Source organism: Onychostoma macrolepis, chromosome 16 (genome assembly GCF_012432095.1).
Source record: "Onychostoma macrolepis isolate SWU-2019 chromosome 16, ASM1243209v1, whole genome shotgun sequence".
NCBI lineage: Eukaryota > Metazoa > Chordata > Actinopteri > Cypriniformes > Cyprinidae > Onychostoma > Onychostoma macrolepis.
The window spans coordinates 13,393,199-13,419,765 of record NC_081170.1 but is presented as its reverse complement, the minus strand read 5'-3'; the positions used below and the strand labels follow the sequence as shown (position 1 = coordinate 13,419,765).

The 26,567-nt window shown below is 38.1% G+C and overlaps 1 protein-coding gene across 3 annotated transcripts; it reads right to left on the bottom strand.

The window, feature by feature from the left end:
• Positions 1 to 433: 433 nt before the first annotated feature.
• On the bottom strand, positions 434 to 26,484 carry chd4b (chromodomain helicase DNA binding protein 4b). 3 transcript variants are annotated; one of them, XM_058746181.1, is made up of 41 exons: positions 26,346 to 26,484; positions 26,069 to 26,146; positions 25,375 to 25,438; positions 24,439 to 24,551; positions 21,052 to 21,321; positions 18,475 to 18,593; positions 18,053 to 18,348; positions 17,737 to 17,855; positions 16,901 to 17,018; positions 16,595 to 16,764; positions 16,178 to 16,426; positions 15,793 to 15,996; positions 15,065 to 15,276; positions 14,847 to 14,978; positions 13,524 to 13,620; positions 13,041 to 13,232; positions 12,065 to 12,265; positions 11,760 to 11,897; positions 11,032 to 11,153; positions 10,749 to 10,922; positions 10,364 to 10,505; positions 10,099 to 10,230; positions 9,904 to 10,021; positions 9,686 to 9,810; positions 9,478 to 9,570; positions 9,217 to 9,358; positions 8,398 to 8,567; positions 8,124 to 8,313; positions 7,396 to 7,482; positions 7,220 to 7,311; positions 7,004 to 7,137; positions 6,751 to 6,895; positions 6,487 to 6,643; positions 5,943 to 6,037; positions 5,548 to 5,788; positions 5,172 to 5,231; positions 4,924 to 5,088; positions 4,733 to 4,841; positions 3,886 to 4,018; positions 3,584 to 3,779; positions 434 to 1,742 (listed from the first exon to the last, which is right to left on the bottom strand). In XM_058746181.1, the coding sequence occupies exons 3-41, from the start codon at positions 25,421 to 25,423 to the stop codon at positions 1,567 to 1,569; spliced, it is 5,877 nt and encodes a 1,958-aa protein (XP_058602164.1). In that variant the 5' UTR covers positions 25,424 to 25,438; positions 26,069 to 26,146; positions 26,346 to 26,484; the 3' UTR covers positions 434 to 1,566. The 3 variants fall into 3 exon arrangements, with proteins under 3 accessions (XP_058602164.1, XP_058602163.1, XP_058602165.1); XM_058746180.1 differs by lacking the exon at positions 26,346 to 26,484 and having other exon boundaries at positions 26,069 to 26,329; XM_058746182.1 differs by lacking the exon at positions 26,346 to 26,484 and having other exon boundaries at positions 8,136 to 8,313; positions 26,069 to 26,329.
• Between the last annotated feature and the right edge of the window lie 83 nt (positions 26,485 to 26,567).

Here is a 26,567-nt window from a genome sequence, read left to right as displayed (position 1 = left end):
TCAAAAAGGTGCATAATAACAAGAAAGAAAGAAAAAAATAACTAAAATGTAGCTAAAAATTAAAAGAAAAATGAGCTAAAATATGCAATTAATTAACAAGGAAATAGATAATGGATAATGAGATAATGGGTTTCCTGAACACAGATCAAGTCAAGTCCCTTTCCTGTAGCTCAAATAGTAGAGCATGGCGCTAGCAACGCCAAAATCATGGGTTCAATTCCCAGGGAAAGCAAGAGCTGATAAAATGTAAAAACTGTAACTTGAATGCAATGTAAGTCGCTTTGGATAAAAGCGTCTGCTAAATGCATAAATGTAAAATGTAGTTCCAGAAGAACCACAAACAAATACAATTCTACAATATATGAAATTGATATATATATATAAACTTATAGAAAACTAACTACACCTAAATAAAGAGACAAAACACTGCACGCTTTGTTACCTTTTTATTGCAGGGCTAAAAAAAAAAAACAGAAACATAAGACATAACAACAATAACAGGGTAACAGCGATAATTACAAAGTGAGATATTCAGACCTTCTGAGAAAAATTAGACGTTAAATTAACAGCTGCGTTTGTTTCACCTGTGCTGGGGGCGTTTGTTTTCTCTTGTAGGAAAAAGAAACCTGGACTTATTCTCTAGTTACATTATACACAAGCCAATCAGGAGAGAAAAAGGGGTATAAATGTGGATTCTTAAAGCAGCAGTTCTCATAATGAAAAAAAAAAATCTTGATTATAATATATATATATATTTAATTTAAGGAATGGAAGGTGATTTGATGTCCTTATAGGCGTTGTGACCCTGTCCCAATTGCATTTGTAAAGATTTCAGAACAGTTCTTATGTGTTTTAGAAGGGTAATTCTGCAAAGCCTGCATCAGTGGATTATTACCTTACAGTCTATCTGGCATTATGTCACCAAAGTGTGGGCATTTGGGACAGGGACTGTGTTTACATCAGCATAAACCTTTCACAAGTTGGAAACCACATGATGTTTCAGGATTCAAACAGGCATTTAAAATTTAAGCTTGAAGCATAATTGTGGAAACGCACAAAAACAGTGATTCAACTAGTGTGAATTACGACATAAAACACACCTGAGGAGGAAAGAGTCCCCACTGCAAAGATCCATTCCACACAAGGCAAAAATCTACACCATCTCTTCAACCTTGCCCTGCATTGCCTACAACAGTGCAGAGATGGTGACCTGGAGAACCTGAACTGGATTTACACTGGATAACGATTTGGGTGCTGTGTATTCTAACATACATATGCATCTCTCTGGTCAGCAGGTGTGTGTTCACAGGATTTTTTAAATGGAGAAAGTTGGAATGCCCCTAAATGGAGCTTTACAAGAAATATTAGGGAACCACAGTGTGTGTGTTAGCTAGGAACCGCTCCACTCTTCTTCTGTCCAAACTAGTGCAGGCAGCTGGAACTTATTTCAGATATATATACACAACGCATCTGATCACCTGACCCAGGTGCATGTCTGTATGAGTGTGAGATGATTCCTCATCGTGACTTATGGGAGGTACGAGTGAAAACTTCATCCAGGGGTCATCAGCGTGGCGCCTGCGTCTGTGTGACCTCCGGTCCTCGGCTGGCCAACCGGCTAAGGATGCTTCTTTCCGACATCTGCAGCCGCACAGCGACGGGTGGAATCCGAGCAATAGTTGCCGGGAGCCGGGTAACATCTGCCTTCATGTCGCTGAGTAGCTCCTCCAGTTGTTTGAGAACTGACAGAACGATTTTAAGTAAATGAATTCACTTTAGCCTTTAAACAACATTACTGCAGCTACAGGATGCAATAAGAAAGCCAAATGTGGTAAAACTATGCTGAGACACTAAGTGTGAAGTTTTGTGGCTTTGAGCAGTGCTGTGCTGGAAACACTGTGTTCTGAACTGTTTAGAAGCTTCGGGCATTTTTCTTTCATATTTAATGTATAATTTCATTTTCAAATGATTTTATGGTGCTACGTTCAATTAAAAAAAAAAAAATTTAAATAGTATTATGCAATTATAGCTCAGTAAATAAACAAAACATACATAAATCACTACGTACAAATCCACCAGGAGTGTATTCCAGAAAGCATGGTTAACTTACCGTCAGATAAACCCTGAACTTTCGGTTGATTAACCCCACACCTTGCTTACTCGAGGTATGTGGTTCCAAAAACGCGTCCGGGAGTAAGTTCATTCAACTCAGAGTATGTTCCTGGTTAAGACTCAAGACATTCTCAACAGAGCGACGAATTACTATGGAAACGGACGCTAAGAATAAGCGCGCCGTATTGCTTCTTTCCTCTTCTTCTGTTCAAAGGTCATGTTGGCCTTATGCTTAGTGCATATTGATGGTTTTGCAATCATTTTTATTTTTTTTCCGTTTGATCTTTAATCCTTGAGAATAAGAATTATATTGTTTGTTTGATGCTAATTATATATTAAGTCATATCAGATATGTATTTTTTATTATAGAAATACATTATAGAAAATGCCGATCCATGTGTGAGATGATAATATAAAATGTAATAAATATATAGGCTAATATAATAAATTAAACATTACCTTGTCATAATAGTGTTTTATAATTTATACAGATAACTGTTATATATGCCAATAAAATATAATAACCATATTAGAGCAATATATAGGCAAACCTTATTACTTATATTAGCGCTTTATCATTAAAATAGCACATACATACATATATATATACACATACACATATATATATATAGTAGGCTATATACATAACTGTATTGTAATAATATATAATATTGTGCGCTATCTGTCATGCTCTGATAGTGCTGAAGTGAACTAACCCTGGAACATAACCTGCTCCGGAGCAGGTTATCTTCAGAGAGCAAGTTGCTATGGTTACTTACATACGCTGAAAGTAACCCGCCGATTTTGGAACCGAAAGCTGAGGTTATCCGCTCACTTATCCTCAAACATACCCGGGTATGTCACATAACCTGCTTTCTGGAATACACCCCAGGCCTCTGTAACATGTATTGTCAAATCTAGCCAAGTCAATGCAAAAACACTACATTCAGACTTAGAATGAATTTAACAGGTTATCTCTGGTTTTTTAACAATTACGAAAATATAATGTTGATGCGTCAAGAGGCAGGCGCCAGTGACCTTTTTTTTCTGCAAGTAACAGTCATTTCCAGATTACAATGAGTCCAACGAAAAAGCAAAATGGAATTTGAGTGCTTGATATCCATTGTTAAATTTTTGATTTGAACTTTTTTTTTTTTTTTTTGATTTGGTTTTATACTGGAAAACAAATGAATGAATAATACCTGGATTATTTGCATTCAAGTTCAGTTAAATTTAAATTCAATTTAGATAAAAAAATTCTGATTATCTTTTAAGATCTTGAATAATTTGTGAAAGAAATAGTAAAGTATCTGTGAATAGTTTTTGTCCTGGTGACTAGAAATAATATAGTTATTTTGTATTTCATTTATTTGTGATTTTAGCACACTTCTGCAATGCAAAAGTATGTCCAAAGCTGTGAGGCAAATCATAAATCATATTGTGCCGTATAGAGTTATGGGAGTTATTGTACCTTTGTGTAGAACTGCATTAGCAGGCTTGTTTCCTGACATGGACTCTTTACTGAGGTGCTGGTGTGACTCTGCCAGACACTCCACCTCACTGAAGCGTGTGTTGAGTGCCATGGAGGGGTGAGAGGGGTCCTCTGTCATGTTTAGATACGCAGCACGTCTGAGCTGCTCCTCGATCACCAGAGCCTGTTCCAACAGCTAAAGAGAGACACATAAATTAAGCAGTTGGAAGAAGAGCCATGTAGCTCTGTGTAAACACTGCCGGGCAGTGTGTACGGATTCATAGTATCTGTACATGTCTAACCTTAAACCTGCGAGCGAGAAACTTGTTCTTAATCTCGAGGAAGTTTCCTCTGCTCATCTCTCCCTTAAAGGGCTCATTGAGGATGGCGAACCTCGGGTCATTCTGTACGTCCTGCCAACGTGCGTAACCGTGGCTGATGGTACAGAGGTGAAGGACATAACAGACAGTTTTGGATATTAGATATACTGTAAAATTTCGACACACTTGCCTGAATTTATGTCGCTTATGTTATGATCTTAAATACTTTTTGATTTAAAGGTATATGCTCAAATGCAATAAATCTGCTTTGAAGACATACAGATTATGTATGTATTATTTTCTTAACAAAACTAGAGCTAAATGTTTCCACTAGATTGCTAGTAGAGGATTTGATTTATAGCAAAGTTTTGATTTATTAAACATTTCTTGTCTACTACATAGCTTCGTGACTTTACTATTATTTTAAAATGAAAAATTGTGTCCAAATTTTTGACAGGTAATGTTTTAAATTAAATTAAATTAAATTAAATTAAATTAAATTAAATTAAATTAAATTAAATTAAATTAAATTAAATTAAATTAAATTAAATTAAATTAAATTAAATTAAGGAACTGGTAAATAAAAAATTTAATTGTATGTCTAAACTTTTGACTGGTATTGCATTTTAAATAATACAAACAATGAAAAACTAATATATTAATAAAAAAAATTGTTTTTTAAATAACAAAATAGCATTAATAAATAAATAATAATAATAATAAAAGTACACTAAAACAAGACGCATTCCTTTTAGTGATGCAAGGAAATGTATTGCTGTATCTGCACTGAAAGACACACCGATTATCAAAATGATGGCATTAAGGATACTGTATGATACCAGCCAGCAGCCAGTAGTCATGGCGACGATGCCAGATCTCGTAAGTCTTCTTTGTGACCGTGGCGGCTCTCTCTTCATTCTGCCAGAGAGAGTGAAGCTCTGGAGAGAGAAACAGAGAGTTCATTGATTCAGAATTCACCAGCATGTACACATACACACAGACAGTAAATTCCCAGTGTACCTGTGAAACCTCCGTCAGCGATGTTAAACATGAACCTCTGCTTCACTGCTTTCTTCTTCTCCTCACTCACTCCATCCACTCCTCCACTTGTCTCTTTGGCATTCTCTCCATTTTGCAGCTTAGCAGAGTCCTCTGACTTCACTCCGTCCTTCTCGTCTTTCAGCTCTGTTTGAGGAGAGAGAGAAAGACAGATTATTCATTGTAACAGTTATCCGTGATATAAAGGTGTTATTTGGATTAACACGTACCTTTCTTCTCATCTCTTGCTGGGCTAGTGTCCATTTTTTCTGTCTTCTCTTCAGATTCTTCTGCAATGGAGTAAGACAGTATTGGTGCTGTGTGTGATCAGGGTTACGCAAAATTCAGAATTGAAGAACTGGCTCACTTTCAATTCATGAGAATTTGACAGTTTATGGATTACTTAGAATTTCAGGTCATTTTAATTCTAATTCCTAACATCCAAATTCAAACTGCAATCCTGCATCTGGTTTTGCTACACAGGGGACCTTTACCAGAAGAGTTTATCTGGTCATTTTAAGATAAGTTTTCATGGAGTGGATATGTAGTATACACAAGAAAATAAATTAGTATTTTGGCCATTTTAGGTAGTGCTTAGCACCTCACCTTTGGTTTTAGATGCGTCTACACTGCTTGTGGCATCTGAACTTTCAGCTTTGACATCTGAAGATGCGTTTTCCTTCAATTCAGTGGACTTCTCTTTGTCTCCCTCCTTTTCATTTTCTTCATCTCTGCTTCCTCCATCCTTTTCTGCCGATGGTGAGGTGGTCTCTCTCTCCCTGTCCTTATTCTCCTCTTTCTTTGCTGGACTGGGGGATTTCTCACCTTCATCAGGAATTTCAATGATCTGAGAAAAAAAGAGGGACGTGAAAATGAGAGTTAGAGACAAGAAGAAAGACAAAATGAGACAGGCAGGTGTTTACAAAGGGAAAGTGTTTAAAAATACAGAGAAGAGAAACAGGAAGGTGAAGTGAAAAAATGAGACTGTAAATAACAAGTACCTCATCCTCCTGTCTGGAGCCTTTCGTCTCCTTCTCTCCGTCCCCTTCCAGCTTCTCCTCCACCTCTTTTACGTCATCGCTCTTGGAAAGGTCTTCTGTTTGGATTAAAAAAAAAAAAAAAAAGAGTCAGATTAATGTGTAATGATTGGCCATGCAGAGACACTGGACAAATTATCTGTGAATGAAGAGATAATTTCAAATATGCAAGTTCATAAAAAGGTTGAATTATTTGAAATGATCTGTTTTGTTCATGTTCACTGGACCACATGATTTTTATTGGTCACAACACATGAATTTTGATAGACAATTTCATAATTGGCCCATATGGATCAGTATTATTTGTAGAATTAATTATATATTATAGTATTATAGTATTTATTAGTATTTTGATTTAGCTTCAAGTATAAATTAATATAATTTTGTAATTTTAAATGTCTATATAGCTTTTACCATTGTCTATAGTCTTTTACTATTTATTTTTTAATTTTAATACTATTTTCGGAGTTTTAGTTAACAGTAACAACACTCATATGCACGTGTATACCTGGTGCTGGTGTGTTGGGCTGGGTATCTGCAGGCGTCCCAGTAGAGGGTGTTTTTGGATCTTCTCCCGCTGCAATGGCTGCCGCTCTTTTACTTTCCTCCAGTTCTTTCATCCAGGGCATTGACCACTGACCATTGACATGCTCAAACTCCTGGACCTGTAAGAATTTAAAACAGTCAATCCTATAACAACACCACTGCCATTCACAGAATCAAATAGCTCAGTCCTAACCACTAAAACACTAGCAAGCATAACCTCACGCACCTTCTTGCGGATCAGTGACATTACACCTATGCGTGTGAGAACATGTTGTCGTGACAGTCCTTCCCGTGGAACGCCATCAGCAAATGTTTCTGCCCCGTCTGCGCCTGGCTCACACAGGTGACGCATAAAGAGGGACACGTATGCCCTGAGAAAAAGAGAGAGAGTCCTCAAGTAAATGAGGAAAAAAAATATACCGACAAAAACAAAAATAATAAAAGACGACAAGGACTCCTCTAAGGACAGTCAGACTTACTTGAACTCCTTCTCTGATTTGCCTCGCAGGTCTCTAACGAGCCACTGAGTGGTAAAGGCATCTTGGGGAGGCATCCCATAACGCATCACTGCATTCAGGAAGGCCTTCCTTTGTCGAGCATTGAAGCCCAAAACCTAATGAGGAGTGAGATGTTAACTATCACTGAGTGTGTGGAGGAAATTGCTAAAACAAGCTGAAAAGTAACTGAAGTTGAACCTCAATGTTTCCTCCCACTCTGGCCAGTAAAGGAGGCAGTGGTTTATCTTTATCATTCCTCAAGCCTTTGCGACTTGGTCTTCGGGAGTTAGCTAAAACAAAAAAAGAAGATAGTGTAAATACTAATATATAATAACTGCTTATTCAGATAAGGATGGTTTTACTTTGTTCCTGACCTTCAGATCGCTCATCAAAGTCCTCATCACCCTCCTCTGAAGCAACCGAGTAATCTGATTGGTTATCGGACTGATCATCCTGCCAGTCTGGGGACACAAATGAATGAGGCAATATATTACTGAGCATTTGAGTTTTCTTGACAAGAAAATATTTAATTAAAGGGGACAATACAACCAGGATTCATGCAGACATGTAAAACAAAAGGGTCAAACTTTTGGACACACTGGACTGAATGCGTTTCTCATAATCTTAAAAACACGTTTAAATGCTACAATTTCTTCTATTTTATTCATATACAATGTATACATTGTATGAATTAAATGATTTTATAAATGAACTATTTTAGACATATTAAAGTTTTGCTTTGATGTCACTAACATTTTTTTAGTACATAATATACAACATAATTCCAACATAATGTTTCAGTTTAGTTTTATAAAAGTTAAGAATGGGTAATAATAAAGAATAGGTAGGTGTGTACAAAGTTTTGACCGGTAATGTACATCTAAAAAACCACCACTATAAATGATATATTATAATTGTAATAACTTATAAATATAAATGCATTATTTTAAAAAATATATTAATTTTGAATAAAAAAAATATTACATATATAACAATACACCAGACCTGAGATCACACCATTAAGTTCATATTCATCTATAACAACACTCACAAACATACAGGGAAAGAGCAGTAAAAAAAAGCGTTAAAAGTGCGTCTGTACCCCGTCTACTACCTCTGTCCTCCTGTGAACAGTCGTTGTAGTTGACAGGTTTGCGTGGCCGTTTGCCTTTGCCCAGGTGACGAGCGAGATCTTCCTGCTGCTGCTCATAATGATGGCGCAACAGTTTCTCCCAGTAATCAGGATCTACACTCTCTTCCTGCTTAATGATCTCTCTATCCACATCCTCCTCCTGACAGAGACACACCATATGATCTACATATACATACACACACACAAAGACACCACACACAGTCGCAATCCCACACAAACTCACCTCCTCGTCCTCATCTTTGACCACATACTGGGCCACTTTAAAAGAGCTAAGGTATTCATTCATACTCTGCAGCTCTGTGTCATCTGTTGCATCTTGGTTTCGATCCAACAAACGATCAATCGCCTTGTCATCATAGTGGATCACACTGCTGTCTTCCTCCTTATTGTCACCTGGAGGACAGATTTATTTGATTTAGAAGTGATTTTAGTGTTTACTTTGGCCCCTTCATTTATTGTGTGGATTATTTCCATTAATTTCTGTATTAACTTATTCACCTTATTTATTTTCTGTATTGTCTAGTACTAGAAGTACTTCATATGCATTGGTATTTGGCAGTATTTACTTTTTTTTGCCCAGTGCTCAAGTTTTTTTTTTTTGTATCAGATTTGCTTTTTGTTTTTGTTGGTTTGGTTTTTACTTTACTAAATTTTCTCTGGCCCACCATAAAAAAATATAAATTTTATTTTCAGAAATATATTAAAAAGCCAGAAAACCTACTGCAGCATCAGAATGAAACTCAGATGATTAACATCAGTGCTCAGGAAGGTCATGTGTAGCTTTAAGCTCTAAATAAACTTCAACTGAAAGCAGAACTTCACACCTACACCACAACAGCTTATGTTTGAGGACATTTCTGTAGTTCATGAGATAGTGATTGATACACAAAACATGTCACATACAGATCCTTAACTAAAAACTGTGCATGTGTTACTTAGCCAAAGTTTCACTGCCTTTAAATGTTATTATTATTCTCTTAAATGTTTTATTTTCTGATCTCAAAGCAACATTATGTTCAGAAGATGAAGTGTTCAGAGAAACCTTCTCCAAGCTCGTATTTGAAAAGCTGTTCTGTGCCAAACTTCAAGATGTCATCCAATTCTTGTTTGGACATGGATCCAGCCTTGGAGCCCAGACCAGGTCGCACCACCAGGTGAGTCAACATCATCTTTTTCTTTGCCACCTGAAACACAAGTGTCATGAGATGATTTTTGCTAGTGCTGGTGTTTTATTGTTTTTGTTTTTTGTTTTTTCAACAGTTTTGTATTTGCCTGGGTTTTAAACTACAGTTTCATATCTCACCTGTGTAATTCTCTCCTCCACAGATGCTTTAGTGACAAATCGATAGATCATCACCTTCTTATTCTGACCAATACGATGAGCCCTGCTAAATGCCTGAGAAAGACAACAGGAGAGAGACAGCATCAGAAAGAGTCCACCCACACAGACTCCCTCACAGAGTTGCAGGTGTTTGACAGTTTTAGCATCAGGTATTTTACGGCGCCTCTACCTGGATGTCGTTGTGTGGGTTCCAGTCAGAGTCGTAGATGATGACAGTGTCAGCGGTTGCCAAATTGATGCCCAAACCCCCTGCTCGGGTGGACAAGAGAAAAACAAACTGAGGAGCACCAGGAGCTGCAGTGAGAGAAAAGAGATGGATTTTGTTAAAACAAAACATCCATTAAGTTGCTGTTTTTTCATGGAAATGGGTGGCTTTTCCCCTCTCACCATTGAATCTATCGATGGCTTCCTGCCTCATCCCTCCAGTCACCCCTCCGTCTATCCTTTCATACTTGTAACCCTCATTCTCCAGAAAGTCTTCCAGCAAATCCAACATCTTTGTCATCTACATCCATGCACAAAGCTTTTTTAGTATACTTGAGTATATAGTTGAGTATATTTGTGTACAGTATTTGTGTGTACCTGTGAGAATATAAGCACTCTATGTCCACCCTCCTTCAGTTTTTTCAGCATCTTGCACAGAAGCATCAGTTTCCCAGAAGCCTTTGTGAGGGCACTGCCATCATACATGCCATTGGGCATTTTAGGGGCTTCCTGCAAAATCAGACCCATAACGATAAGATGAAAGTACTGCTGCTATTCATTCAAAACCTAAGAACTGTAAGTTCCCCCATTTCTACTGTTAAATGGTACTGTCCTAGTTGAGAGTGAGTGCGTGGAAGCTCACATTAGCAGCTGTCGGGAAGAGGTAGGGGTGGTTACAGCACTTCTTTAGGTCCATAACCACATTGAGCAGAGACACCTGGTTTCCTCCTCCACGAGTGTTCAGAGCTTCAAAGTTGCGTGTCAAGATGTACTTGTAGTACTTCCTGTTCCAGAAAAACAGAAAGATTGAATCAGAGGCTATTGCCATATAAATGTCATAAATGGCCCATACAACTTTAATTTATACAGACACACTGTGAATAATCAGAATCATCAAACTGTCAGTCATACAGTTTAATGAATCATGCTGTAAATAACAGAGAGGGTGTCCAGCAGGTGGCGTAAATGGGAGACGAATGTACTGAATATTTAGCAGAACACTGACAAACACCAAACATGTTTTGTACTTTTGCATGGGGCTGAGCTCCACTCGCACGATGAGTTCTGTTTTTGAGGGCATGTGTTTGAAGACATCAGCTTTGAGTCTTCTGAGCATGTGTGGACCCAACATGTCGTGCAGTTTCTTTATTTGGTCCTCCTTAGCTATGTCAGCAAATTCTTCCAGAAAACCTTCCAGATTACTGAAACACACACACATTTGGTACTGAACAACAGCAAAAAAGAAAAGAAAAACTGGAACACAAGCATCCTCCTCACACTCACTTATCAAGAACACACACACACACATACTTGAATCTCTCAGGCGTGAGGAAGTTGAGCAGATGGAAGAGCTCCTCCAGGTTGTTCTGTAAAGGTGTGCCTGTCAACAGCAGCTTATGCTGAAGAGGATAGTTATTCAACACACGAAAGAACTGAAAAGAGATAAAAACGAGAGTGAGATTGTGTTAGTTTTACATCAAATACTAATTTAATCATTATATCGAAAGAATAGATCTCTCAGGAATCAAACTTCTGTCATCATCTATTCACTTTAATTATGCTCTAAACCTGTATGACTCTCCATAAAGGATGCAAAAGCACAATAAAAGTACTCCACAAGCTCTGCACTATTTTTCTTCTGATTTCATTTGATAGCTTTATGTGAGGTAAAAGCTAAACATATGTAGTTATAACCTCTAGTGGAGAAGATAACGGCTGAAATCGGATCACTGAGTGAGTGAGCTGAACTAAAGAACCAAATTAGTCAGATTTGTGAATGAATCATTCAAGCTGGTTTTGTGAACCAAAGTGGTTCACAGAAAAAAAAAAATATGATCAGTCAGAATTAATGAAGAAATCAATTAGACAACATTTAAAATGAAACAATAGCCATTTCATTTTTATCAAAATTTAGGACGAAAAAGACATACAGGTTTGGAAAGACAGGAGGGTGATGACAGAATTTTGATTTTTGGATGAACAAATCCTTTTATTAGTAGATATTTTGGTGTGTCACTCATCTGACACATGGAGCTTACCTTTGACTGGTTATTTTTAAGTCTATGGGCTTCATCTACTACAAGACAAGCCCAGTCGATGGAGCCCAGGATGGCTTGATCGATTGTGATCAGCTCATAGGAAGTCAACAGCACATGGAATTTCACAGAAGCCTCTTTCTACACAGATAAAGAGAGATTCAGGAACCACACAATGTAAACAGATAAATCATCAAACCACAAAGCAGATGTGGCACTAATTTACATACATTTACCTAGGTTTAGTGTTATGGTTACTACTGTATCAACTCATCCCCTCCTAACCTCTTTTCCTATGCGTTCCATACCTTCATTTTGGAGGCCTTCTTCCCACCGCGGATGGCGTTGTCCTCAAAGGAGAATTCATTCTCTCGTATGACAGCTCTGCTGTCTTTATCACCCACATAAGTAACCACATACATGTCTGGGGCCCACATCTCAAATTCCCTCTCCCAGTTAATGATGGTGGATAGAGGGGCACTGACCAGGAACGGCCCCTTCGAATGACCCTGAGAGAGACCATTACCAAATGTACTGTATTATAAACTTCAATGCCACATTATAAACAATAGCTTTTATGATAAACATGTCTTCATAGAGACCATTTATACCTCTAAAATCAATTAATCAAACTAAAATAACATAAAAGAATGGAAATACACTACCGTTCAAAGGGTTGAGGTCAGTAAGATTTTTTTTTTTTTTTAAAGAATATAATACTTTTGATCAAAAAATTGATCCAAAGTCACAGTAAACTGATAAAAAAAAAAAAAAAAAAAACCACAGACTTTAAAAAGATTTCTACTGTAACTAAATGCTGTACTTTTGAACTTTTTATTCATCAAACACTCCTTGGAAACAAATGTATCAGAGCTTCTATAAATTAAGCAGCACAACTATTTTAACTGATAATAATTAAAAAAAAAAAATTATTCTTTAGCACAAAATCAGCATATCAGAATGATTTCTGAATGATCAAGAGATGGTGAAGATTTCAGTAATGGCTGCTGAAAATTCAGTTCTGCCATCACAGGAATAAATTACATTTTAAAATAAAAAGAAAAGAACAGTTATTTTAACTTAATAATAATAACGAATAATACCTAGTAAATAATAATACAGTTTATGTTTTATTTTTGATCAAATAAATGCAGCTTTGGTGAGTACAAATGACTTTTTTCCAGAAACTTAAAAAAAAAAATTGGGTTAAAATTTTTAATTCGGCACTACCGACCCAACCTTTTGAGCGGTAGTGCACTTCTAATTTTTTTCTCTGAAACACACCTCTTTGTAGAGTGAGTAGAGGAAGACAGCAGTCTGAACCGTCTTTCCAAGACCCATCTCATCAGCCAGGATGGTGTCTGTTCCCTGAGCCCAAGAAAAACGCAACCAGTTCAGTCCCTCAAGCTGGTATGGGTGAAGCGTGCCACCAGTAGAGTCCAGATAATCCGGCTGCCTATCAAACTTTATAGTGGGCTGAAAGTAAGAGACAGGAAGAACATTAGATAATTGTCAGTCAAAAACCTATGAATATATTTTCTCAAAAACAATCTAAATATGCAATTGTGGCCTTGCTAATAATTATATTAATGGGTACACTTGAGAGAACAGGAAAAAGTGCAAAACATGACAGAGAAAAGAAGCAGGCCTGGTTCAAATTTGCACTGAATAAACCATGGCTCCAACCTAAAAGTGTTCAGTTTTAAAATTCTATCCTAGTCAATAAAGTAGACAAAAATTGAACCAAGCTGTTCTAAGGTTCCTTACATCCACCACAGGATTAACAGGAGGTCTCTCTGTCTTCCTCACTTTCACCTTCTTCATCTTTTTACCTGGTCTGCCCTCCTCTCCGAGCATCAGCTCCCTGACAAACAGAAAAAAAGAAGGTTTGCAGATTAATTTATAACTAGGGGTGGCTTGATACCACTTTTTCAGAACCTATCCCGATCCAATACCAAAAATTTGGAGTATCTGCCGATACTGATATCGATCCGATACCTGGGCAGTTTTTTTTTAATTTTTATACCTCAATGTGTGTTGACCTGATCATGACTTTTTTTGTGTTACACAGAATCTACTAAATATAGACAACTTTATTGTAAAGAAAAACAACAAATGAATGCATATAATTATAATCTATGACAAAGTTACTCTAGAAAAATCATGAGTGCACAATTTTATAAAATCTAAAATTAGTGGGAAAAAACATTTAGTGGGGAGCAAAGAAAAGTGAGTAAGTGTAGAACTAAATCTAAAATGATCATGTAAAATGATATACATTGCTCTATGTATTGTTGTAAAATACATTCATGAAAAACAAGTAATATATTTATATATAAATATATACTGAAAAATTAAAAGACATTTCTTTTAACTGTATAGCACAGTAATGAGGCAGAAACAATTGATAGATAAGACGAACAAGAAAGGCTATTAATAATCTTTAATTGCACAAAAGTAATATGATACGAAAGGCTCCAAATACAGAGAGGCACAAAGCGCTTCTGCGCATCCCGCACCCCTCTCTAGTTCAGTGTTGTGATCTAACTGACACCAACGTGATTTTGAAAACAGCACAAAGATAAAGTCCTGCAAGATAAAGTCATTTTATGCAAAACCATTTATCTTTATTTACAGATCAAGTATATTATTAGGAACATTTAAAAATCTTGCAGAGAGTTTCATCATTTTGACTCGTAACTGAACGCGACACACAGTTTGAATGCTGAATGGAGGACGACAGACAGCAGAAAAGTTATGTGAACTTGACTTAAATATTCATCTGTACCTCACATTAAACTATATAACCGCTTCAGAACACTTGAAATACAATGCACAAAAACTTTATGGTGTTTTATAATGTGTTTGTGGCCTTTGTGGGGCTTAACAATAACAATAATAGTATACGCACAGTATCGGATTTGGATCTGTCTCGTCTGACCGATACCCGATCCGGCAGAAAATGCCAGTATCGGAGCGATACCGATACTGAATATCGGATCTGCGCACTCCTATTTATAACTGCACTCAATATTGTTTCACACTAGTATGCATGTGTGTAAAGTGCTGTAGAGGCTTGTGTGCATGTACCTGTGGTTCCAGTAATGTTGTTTAAATGTCTCATAGTCTGGGATGTCCATGTCTTCAGACTCCCAGGTTGACTGATCATACGCCAAATCTCTCCATTTGATCAGATAGTGAACATTATTCTTCTTATCCACGCTGCCAGAGAGAATGAGAGAATTGAATGCCCAAACAGTTCAGCACATGTCATTCTTCAACAGGCTTCGGCATATTAATGTTCTCACCTGTGGTTTAAGATGCGGTGGATGAAGAGCCACTCTAACTTTACTCCAAACCGCCCATACTGATCCTCTATACGAGCATAGAAGGGATCTTTATTCTTTCTCTTGCAGCTCTTATCCTCATCTCCTTCCGCACCCATCTCTAGATTGGGGGGCTCCTCCATATCGGTCTTCCGCTGGTAGTTACGGAACATTACCTGACAGTTCAGCTCCAACTGTGACAAGAAAGAAAAAGACAAATTATTAAGTGATTTTACTAATACACACCCGCGGAAACAAAAATGCATGAATTATTGTGCATATATTGTGCTTTAGTATATGAATGTGTAACTACTTTTAAGTCCTTGCATTAAAAGAAGGAATGCACAATATAATGGAACCACATCAGCTATTAAGAGGTTTTTTTTTAAAATAACTAGTGTACGTCAATATTGGAAATTAAACTGCATACTCATTTTCTTCTATTTTTACACTTACGGCATGTTACGTTCACTTAAACTTAATATTCAAAAACACTAATAATTTAAATGTAATCTTTAGCCAATTTCAAAATAAATATACATTTTTCACACTGTACATTATAATGTAGTGATGCCTAAATTTATTTTTAAAACCATTGATTTATTATTTATTAGTTCATTTTTATCACTTATTTAGACAAAAATATATAGAATTTTGATTTTGGTGCATTCCTACTTACAAGAAAGTGTGTGTTTTTATTTGTGTGTCACCTGTAGTTCCTGGACCCATGAACAGTGCCAATAAGACATGTTGCTCCACTTCACAAAGAACTCTCTCTCCTTCCGACCAATCATAGGAGGAGGATCTGGAGCATCGGCTGGAAGGTCTGCAGGACGTGGCACGGGCATAGGGGGAGGGGCTTCACCCCAGCGCCAGGCCAGGACTTTCTGGACTTTGCCCTTTAGTGGAAGACTCTGCAAAAACAAAGACATTATATTCCATGTTTTTCAAAATTAGACCATAATATTCAACTAATTTAAATAATGGGATTAATCAATTAATCTTTCATATTTCAACACTGGCATCTCTGAAAACAAAACCTCAAGAAAACCTAATCCAAAGGATAGGACTATCACACTATATTATTCCTCTCACCAGGCAGCGTGGGCAGATCCACTCTCCGTTGGGGATGTCTGGCAGAGGAGGGTTGAGACAGTGTAAGTGATAGGATGAGGGGCATGTGTCACAGCACAGCAGCTCTCCTCCATCCTTACACACCCGACAAAACTCCATATGATGATCGTCCTCCTCTTCTACCTCTCCATCATCTCTCCTTCCATCATCATTCTCCTCTTCACCCTCAGAACTCTCCTCACGAGCCTCCCATTGAATTCCCTCCTTCTCCTGAGAGAGAGACATAAATAATGCATAATCAACAGAAACTTCAGTCATTAAATATCAATGGTAGAGAAACAGTGCATATACACACAGAATGTAGATTTAACTCGATGAGCCCACAGCAGCTCAAGGAAAGGCCAGACATTGATTCTGAACACGTTTATATGTACGTACGCAGTGGGGGCAGCTCCATGTGCCCTCTGGAGCTCTCTCCATGTCAGGATCTAGACACACCATGTGATAGGCTCTCGGACAGGTGTCACACAGAATGATCTCACCACCCTGCTGACACACCTCACAGTAGTCCTGATGATCAGTCTCATAGCCATCAGCATCCTCATCCACTACGAAAGAGAAGGAGGGTTTATAAAAAATGTAAATAGCTGGAAAATGGCCAAAAAGTAGTATAGTGTGTTCATTAAAGTGTGTGTGTTCAGTAGACTGAACAGAGTAATCTGAGTTGTGCTGTTTTTGACTCACGCTTCTTCTTCTTGGAGCTCTTGGATTTTTTAGTCTTGGAGCGGCTGCTCCGACTGTTGGATCCATCACTTATGGAGAAACTGTCAAAATCGCTCTCACCATCATCATCCTCACCGCTCTGAGAGAAGGAACCATGGGTGAAGGGGTGCAAAACAAGTTGGTGATGTTAGCCATAAAAATAAGGAATAATTTTAAATTCACTACTGTTAAACAGTTTAGGGTTTGTACATTTTTTGAAAGGATTCTCTTAATGCTTACCAAAGCAATTATTTATCCATTTATTTGATCAAATATAGTAAAACATAATATCAAATAAATGTTTTCTATTTTAATATGGTTTAAAATGTAATTTATTTCTAAGATGACAAAGCTGAATTTTCAGCAGCCATTACTCCAGTCTTCAGTGTTTCACGATCCTTTAGGGATCATTCTAATATGCTGATTTGCTGCTCAAGTATCATTTCTTATTGTTATTAAATGTTGAAAACTGCAAAACATTTCTCTGGTAACAGTGATACATTTTTCAGGATTCTTTGATGAATAGAAACTTTAAAAGAACATTTATTGAAAATCTTTTGTAACATTATAAATTAACTGTCCTTTTAACTGTGAATTCACTGTCAATTTAATGCATGATTGCTGAATAAAAGCATTAATTTCATTAAAAAAAACAACAACAAAAAACTTACTCATCCCAAACTGTTGAACAGCAGTATATATATAATTAATTAATATAATAGTGATACATTAACTAATAATATAAATATTAATAATAATGTATAGTTTAGCTCATTTAGATTATGTTGCAGAAATATACGCAAGCAGAATAGACATACAGATGAACGTTTTCTCTTGAAATTTCCCAGTTTAATCTTGAGTGGAGCCACTTTCTTCGCTTTGGACTTTTTGTCCTGGGGCTTTGGAGTGGACTTGGTCTTTCTACGTGCATTTGGGCCTAGATAAGATATATAAATGACACAAAAATGTTTTAGTAGATTAAAAAAAACACACATAATTAACTCACCTTTGGGCCCCCTGAAATTCCTTATTTTTTCTGTTAATTATTTCTGATCCTGACATTTTATTTTCCAATCAAATCTCATATATTTAATCCACATTCCTCTCTCTCTCTCTCTCTCTCTCTCCTCTGACCTTTGCCCTCTTTGGTCTTGGCTTTTCGCAGGGGGACCGCTGGGGGCTGCTGGGATGGGGGTGGTGCAGCAGGAGCTGCTGTTAATGTGGGTGCGGCCATGGGTGCAGCCCCTCCTCCATCCACCCTGGTCACCATACTCTCCACTGCAGCAGCTACGTTGGCAGCTGCCAGGGCTGCGTTGGCACTCGCTGAGCCTCGCATGGGATTATTAGTGCTGAACTCTCGCCATTTAGCCCCCAAAACCATCATCATCTTAGACACAGCGATCTTAGGGTTCTTAGCAGCTATTAAAGGTCTAAACAGGAAGAGGGAGAGAAAAATATTTTAGATGAGTCAACAGAGTAAAATAACCATAGGATATTATAAAGATGTTTACATAAGGAGATAACAGAAATGGGACAAAAACAGATCGCTGTACTACCTGACAAACTGACTGAAAGCTTTGTAATTGGTGAGAGAGTTGTAGTCCTCCTGGGTAAAGGTGTAGTCGATGTCTTTCATTCCCCAGTCTGCTAATAGCTGAGAGGAAGATTTGGGCTCCTGTGAAAGAAGAACAGAGGATGACAGGTGAATAACACTAGAAAATCCAATCATTCATATATATATATATATATATACACAGTATCTCACAGAAGTGAGTACACCCCTCACATTTTTGTAAATATTTTATTATATCTTTTCATGTGACGACACTGAAGAAATGACACTTTGCTACAATGTAAAGTAGTGAGTGTACAGCTTGTATAACAGTGTAAATTTGCTGTCCCCTCAAAATAACTCAACACACAGCCATTAATGTCTAAACCGCTGGCCACAAAAGTGAGTACACCCCAAAGTGAAAATGTCCAAATTGGGCCCAATTAGCCATTTTCTCTCCCCGGTGTCATGTGACTTGTTAGTGTTATAAGGTCTCAGGTGTGAATGGGGAGCAGGTGTGTTAAATTTGGTGTTATCGCTCTCACTCTCTCATACTGGTCACTGGAAGTTCAACATGGCACCTCATGGCAAAGAACTCTCTGAGGATCTGAAAAAAAGAATTGTTGCTCGACATAAAGATGGTGTAGGCTATAAGAAGATTTCCAAGACCCTGAAACTGAGCTGCAGCACGGTGGCCAAGACCATACAGCGGTTTAACAGGACAGGTTCCACTCCGAACAGGCCTCACCATGGTCGACCAAAGAAGTTGAGTGCACATGCTCAGCGTCATATCCAGAGGTTGTGTTTGGCAAATAGACATATGAGTGCTGCCAGCATTGCTGCAGAGGTTGAAGGGGTGGGGGGTCAGCCTGTCAGTGCCCAGACCATACGCCGCACACTGCATCAAATCGGTCTGCATGGCTGTCATCCCAGAAGGAAGCCTCTTCTAAAGATGATGCACAAGAAAGCCCACAAACAGTTTGCTGAAGACAAGCAGACTAAGGACATGGATTACTGTCCTGTGGTCTGATGAGACCAAGATAAACTTATTTGGTTCAGATGGTGTCAAGCGTGCGTGGTGGCAACCAGGTGAGGAGTACAAAGACAAGTGTGTCTTGCCTACAGTCAAGCATGGTGGTGGGAGTGTCATGGTCTGGGGCTGCATGAGTGCTGCCGGCACTGGGGAGCTACAGTTCATTGAGGGAACCATGAATGCCAACATGTACTGTGACATACTGAAGCAGAGCATGATTCCCTCCCTTCGGAGACTGGGCCGCAGGGCAGTATTCCAACATAACGACCCCAAACACATCTCCAAGACGACCACTGCCTTGCTAAAAAAGCTGAGGGTAAAGATGATGGACTGGCCAAGCATGTCTCCAGACCTAAACCCAATTGAGCATCTGTGGGGCATCCTCAAACGGAAGGTGGAGGAGCACAAGGTCTCTAACATCCACCAGCTCTGTGATGTCATCATGGAGGAGTGGAAGAGGACTCCAGTGGCAACCTGTGGAGCTCTGGTGAACTCCATGCCCAAGAGGGTTAAGGCAGTGCTGGAAAATAATGGTGGCCACACAAAATATTGACACTTTGGGCCCAATTTGGACATTTTCACTTAGGGGTGTACTCACTTTTATGGCCAGCGGTTTAGACATTAATGGCTGTGTGTTGAGTTATTTTGAGGGGACAGCAAATTTACACTGTTATACAAGCTGTACACTCACTACTTTACATTGTAACAAAGTGCCATTTCTTCAGTGTTGTCACATGAAAAGATATAATAAAATATTTACAAAAATGTGAGGGGTGTACTCACTTCTGTGAGATACTGTAAATTTTATATATATATACATACACATACACACAAACATCATGTGACTTGAACCTTTATCCAAAAACATACACTACTGTTCAAAAGATTGGGGGCAGTAATTATTATTATTATTTTTTTTTTTTTAAAGAAAATACACTTTTATTCAGCAAAAGTAATTTATAATTAAAATTACAATATTACAAAACATTTCTATTTCAAATAAATCCTGTTCTTTTTTGAACCTCAAAAAATGCATCACGGTTTCCACAAAAAATAATAAGAGACTTCTTTAAAAAAAAAACATTTAAAAATCTTAACAACCCCAAATTTTTGAATGGTAGTGTACCAACAGAAGGAAAATGAAAAATATAAGAAGCACTGATAAAAACTTTACAAACAAAACTGAAAATCTATATTTGTTGTGGCAACAACGTAGACAGTGAAAGCATAGACAAGGCTCAATATCGGTATCAGACTTTTCCAGGAACTTTAACTGATTGTTAAAGCATAAGTCACAAAAAAAATCTAAATAATTAAATAATAATAACAATATATCTTGTGCACAAATATCTTTCAGGCATGAGAAATTGTATTTTAAATCCTCTGCAACTGTTTTTTTATTTATTTTTTTTTTTGTAAATGCAGTGTTTTTATTTATGTATTTGCAGTTATCAGATAACCCTCATGTGACATTGACGTTTTTAGTTGTCCCAAGGTTTTAATATCAAAACTGGGATAAACAATGACCACCCATTGGCTAACCCTTACCTGACCGTCATCATCATCATCATCATCATCTTCCTCCACAGGCTCTGGGTCTTTACGTTTGCTTTTTCCTCCAGATGAGCCACCAGCCTTTTCTCCAGCTGAACCTCCCTTCTTTCTCTCCTTGGAGGAGCTGGATCTCTTTTTCTTCTTCTTGCTTGGGGCATAGTCACTCCCTTCACTCTCAGAGCGCATCACTCTGTCCCCCTCGTCTTCCTCACCTTCTACCATTCGGATTGCTTCCATGACTTCAGGAGAGCTGACAGGAACATCCTAGACCACAATAACCAGCCAAGGAGAGATGATAATATCAGATAAACTCAGGGAAGAACCTTTCAGTTCAATGCTTGTTTATGTAAACATGTTTAACAGTGACGGTAATGGAAAATGATGATTGATGTGACACTGCAGCATTGATATCAGACATACAATGTTTTTGAAAGAAGTTCTTATGCTCACTAAGGCTGCATTTATTTGATCAAAATTTAAAGCTGCAGTCCGTAACTTCTTTGGGTTAAAAATCACCCGAAATCAATATTTGAGCAAGTACATAATCAGCCAGTATTCAAAACTATCACCTTACTTTAGCCCGATTCACAACGGTTAGCTTATAATAATGTTTTCTAATTTGAGTGGTATGGGTAGGTTTCCGCAGGAAATTCGAGCATGGCACTGCATCATTACGTCACATCTGTAAACATGTCCCGGCTAGTAGGCTATCGCATGTGAGGATCTTGCAGGTGACGGATCGTTTATAGCCTTTTCCCACAGCAGCTGGAATAATTAAATGTATCAATTTGATGGCGGATTGTAATCCAGAAAGGATTATGTGTTTATGAAACGCATGTGAATGAAATTAAATTATATTCCAGTTTGAAATGTGCTTCTGATTACCGATAGCCTGGGATTACACATGATTTGTATTTTAAAGAAAACCAGTTGAAGGGAGCATAGTTCGCTTTTTGGGTTAAAAGAATTTCTTAACATGAAATTCGAATGGTATGACAATTAGATATTAAGCCCTATTCAGGACGGGACTAGTTTTCTAAACTACGTTTGAGTTTTGATTCTTATCACCTGACGTCTGCGATTTTCATGTACCAATTCGGACAGGACTAATATCTCCGTGCATTGCGTATAGTCATTCGGATTGATTACCATTAGTATAAATCACACAAATACCATGGTGATGCTAAATGGCTAGTATAGCAAAACCATGTTAATGTGTGGTTACTTTAGTTGTTTATTTGTAGTAAACCTGCGTTTACTGTCTTAACAGTTTACATGATCTGGTTCTTGATTTTATTATTGTTATTTTGCAAATATTTCAAGCGTGCGTGCGGTAAGAGTGTCTACGGTAATTCACGTTGGCCAAAACACACAAGGAAACGCATTGTGAAAAAAAATATCACCGGCAATCACAGACATCGCATTCGGATGGGATTAGTTTTCTCAGAGGATCACTGAGTTTGCTGAAAAACAGTAGGTAATTTGCTCTGGAATTATTACAGAGGTTGTGTGAGAAAACACAAACATGGCAGATTCGGACAGGATTAAAATCACTAAGTATGTCTGTGAAACACAAATTTCTCTAACGACCCCCTGTAAAACTAGTCCCGTCCAAATAGGGCTTTAGACTGTACAAAAATTGAAATCTACACGGTAATACACACTATACTCATTATCACGCAATGCTGATGTTGTTAACATTAATAATAATTTGCACGGTTAGATGTGATATGAGCTAACCGATCGTTTGATTTAATTACCATTGGTAGCGTGATTTATTGTAATTCTTTTTTCTTCAGTTGGGCAGAACAAACGTGGCAGATTTGTTACCTGCTTGTTCAGATGGCAATATATGCCATGGTGAAAATTCTTATTTGGGTCATATATTCAAAGACGTAGGCTAGAACCTGTGATTCCTGAGTACAGTATCCACACCTGTGCAGTGAGGGACTGCCACAAATTCACCTCAAACCATTAGATTCATCCACACTGGAGCCGTGCCGGAACACCGGATCACAACCCCGCGCACGGAAGATAATTCCGCACAGAGCTGCAATTCCAGGTTTTCAAACAGAGATGGCGACAAAGAGGCAACATTTACGGACTGCAGCTTTAAAGGAACACTCCACTTTTTTTGGAAATAGGCTCATTCTCCAACTCCCCCAGAGTTAATAAGTTGAGTTTTACCGTTTTTGAATCCATTCAGCCGATTTCCGGAACTGGCGATAGCACTTTTAGAATAGCTTAGCATAGATCATTGAATCCGATTAGACCAGTAGCATCGCGTTCAAATATGACCAAAGAGTTTCGATATTTGTCCTATTTAAAACTCGACTCTTCTGTAGTTATATCGTGTACTAAGACCGGCGGAAAATTAAAAGTTGCGATTTTCTAGGCTGATATGATTAAGAACTATACTCTCATTCCGGCGTAATAATCAAGGAACTTTGCTGCCGTACCATGGCCGTGCAGTGATATTACGCAGCGCCTGAAAGTAGTCCCCAGCTGGGTACCTGGTTATAATATAGCTGGGGACTGCTTTCAGGCACCACGAATATCACTGCGCCATGTGCGGCAGCAAAGTTCCTTGATTATTACGCCGGAATGAGAGTATAGTTCTAGCCAAATCGGCCTAGAAAATCGCAACTTTTAATTTTCCGCCGGTCTTAGTACACGATATAACTACAGAAGAGTCAAGTTTTAAATAGGACAAATATCGAAACTCTTTGGTCATATTTGAACGCGATGCTACTGGTCTAATCGGATTCAATGATCTATGCTAAAAGTGCTATCGCCAGACCCGGAGATCGGCTGAATGGATTCAAAACGGTAAAACTCAATTTATTAACTCTGGGGGAGTTGGAGAATGAGCCTATTTCCAAAAAAAGTGGAGTGTTCCTTTAAGTAAAAACAGTAATAGGCTATTGTAAAAATTATTTACATTCAAAATAACTGTATTAATTTTTAAAAAATCGAATTTGTTCCTGTGATGGTAATCTCAAATTTCAGCAGCCATTACTTCAGTCTTTAGTGTCACATGATTATTGAGAAATCATTCTTATATGCTGATTTGGTGCTCAAGAAACATTTCCTATTATTATCAATGTTGAAAACAATTGTGCTGCTTAATATTTTTGTGAAAGTCATGATACTTTTAAAAATTCTTTGATAAAAAGTAAAAATAAATTGCACCATTTATTTGAAACTGAAATTAATTGTGAATTTTGGTCAATGTAATGCATCACTACTGAATAATGGTATTATTTAATTTCTTTCAAAAAATTAAAAATTCAATTTGACTGACCCCAAACTTTGAACGGAAGTATCTAGCTATATACCTATATACAGCAGCTATTCAGACCCTAAAGGTGCCCCACTAACCTCTCTGAGGAGTTTCTGTCGTTTACTGCTCCTGCTTTCACGGCATTTCTTTGCTTTCTTCTTCTTTTTGGATTTGGGAGTTTCTGCCTCTGATATTGGTTCATCGGCATCATCTGTCCAAAACACAAGACACACAGCATGCATCAAACATGAACAATTAAAGCTGAACAATCTCAATTTTTATTTTCTGTCATTCCTATCCTTCCTGAACTGATACAGTACTTTTAATTCAACTTTATGACCCATACGTCTTGAATACAATGACTAAAAGGTAACATCACATCAATTTAGATTTTTTTTATCAGAGCTTAAAGCCTTCAGAATACATTATTTTTGTGCATTCCTGCCTCAAGATGCGAGTCTACTGTCCAAATATGTCAGCAGCAGTGAAACTAGGGCATAAGGCTCTTGCTTTTGAAATCATTCATTTATTACAAGCTCTCTGCTGATAGGCTGCGCTAGCAACGCCATTACCGAGGGCGGCCAGAAGAGGAAAGCAAAACAAATGGGTTTGACACACAATGCTAACGATATTGCGCACGGTATGATCGCTGAGGTAGAAAAACAAGCATTTATTTCGCTCTTAAGATACTAAAGATCAGTAACAAATAGATGTATCTTTCATTTTAACGTCTGCTGCTGACCAGTGATACAGGAAGTGATTTGACTTTTGTATACAGCTTTCCGCTACTGCATCATAAACTAAAGATTGGGCTTTAACGTTACATACAGGCGTTTGATGCAGTAACACGTGGCTCACCAGCTCGAGCAAAATATATAAACATTAAACCTAGCAGCGTTCTCCTTACAGAAATTACGATTTGTTTAGAAGAACTCTGACATGTCAGCAGTTAATTTGCTTGTTTAGGCTCATTTGGGGAGGTTATATAACATGATGTGGTTAATGAGGGTCCTGACAGGACAGCTAAACCTTACCATCTCTCATGGGTCCAAAATGGTCCCTGTCGTCTTCACTCCCCGACATATTCCCGTCTGGACGCTTGATAAAATAGAAATGACAATATTTTGGTTTGGTTTTTAGCAGCACCCAATGCTGACAGAAAGAGATAAACAAGTAACAGGGGAGGCTAACAGTGTTGAATTGAATTAAGATCAATTAACGCTTGTGACATTTCATAACTACAACATCATACAGCCTGTAGTGTTAAAAAGAGTTTGACGTAATGTTAGTCGTGTCATTTCGGCTTTTTTCGTAAACTTTCTCGCTCGGTCCGAGCGAAAGACGCCTCAACTTAGCTGTCAATCAAGTTAGCAAAGCTAGCAAACATAGTCAAGTGATCCGGCTGCAAGGAAAATGGCAGCCGGCTGGATGAGTTGAGTTAAAGCGCTTATCTGCCTTCGTTTCTGGTTGGATTCGTGTCTTAAAAACTTTCCTCCATGAAAAAAATAACACGCGGAGGTCGCGAAGCCCCCGACAAACACCACACGGCGCTTTATAACGCGGTGTCTCACAGTTGTAAGTTACCAGTAATTTTAGATAGCCTATGTTTGTTTATTTCCTGTTTCATGCTTTAAAAACTCGCCGAGAAACGCAAATTTATTTGTACGAAACGTTACATATATTTTTTTAACGCAGGCGGTTGGAGGTGGGTGGGAGGAATTGACTTACAGGTCAGTCCAAGGTGTAGATACTCGGCGGTATGATCAGCTTTAGTCTGACGCGAAAGCTGCAGGTTACTACCTATCACTGAAAAACAAAAAGAAGCTCTGAAAAGGTGTAAATCTTTGGGAGACGTCGTCCACTCTTCTCCCCTTTCCCCAGCGTCAGTGATCAGAAGCGAACATCCTCATACACACAAAGAAATCAGGGGGGGTAGAGACATCCCATAATAATCCTAGGCACGCTCCCCCCTCCCTACAACACTCACTCAACTCTGCATAGTTACCTCGCAACCTACAGACCATAATAGTCATCTCCCCCTCGCTCACAGTACCAGCAAGTACACACTGCCTTCCCCTTTCTTAGTCCCTGCCCCCTTAGCAACCACGTTGCTATGGAGACACTGCCCCCTCCCGCCCTCTCCGGCATCCCATAATAGTCATAAGCAGGCCGCTCTGACATCCCATAATAAACACAACTCCTAAAAGAGAGGGAAGGAAAAAAAACA

Excerpts from the sequence above, each read along its gene's own strand:
- chd4b (XM_058746181.1), bottom strand. The coding sequence starts at position 25,423 with ATGTCGGGGAGTGAAGACGACAGGGACCATTTTGGACCCATGAGAGAT. Across the intron at positions 16,765-16,900 it reads GAGCTCCAAGAAGAAGAAGC|TGGATGAGGATGCTGATGGC; the intron begins GTGAGTCAAAAA and ends TCTCTTTCGTAG. Across the intron at positions 9,571-9,685 it reads ACCCACACAACGACATCCAG|GCATTTAGCAGGGCTCATCG; the intron begins GTAGAGGCGCCG and ends TGTCTTTCTCAG.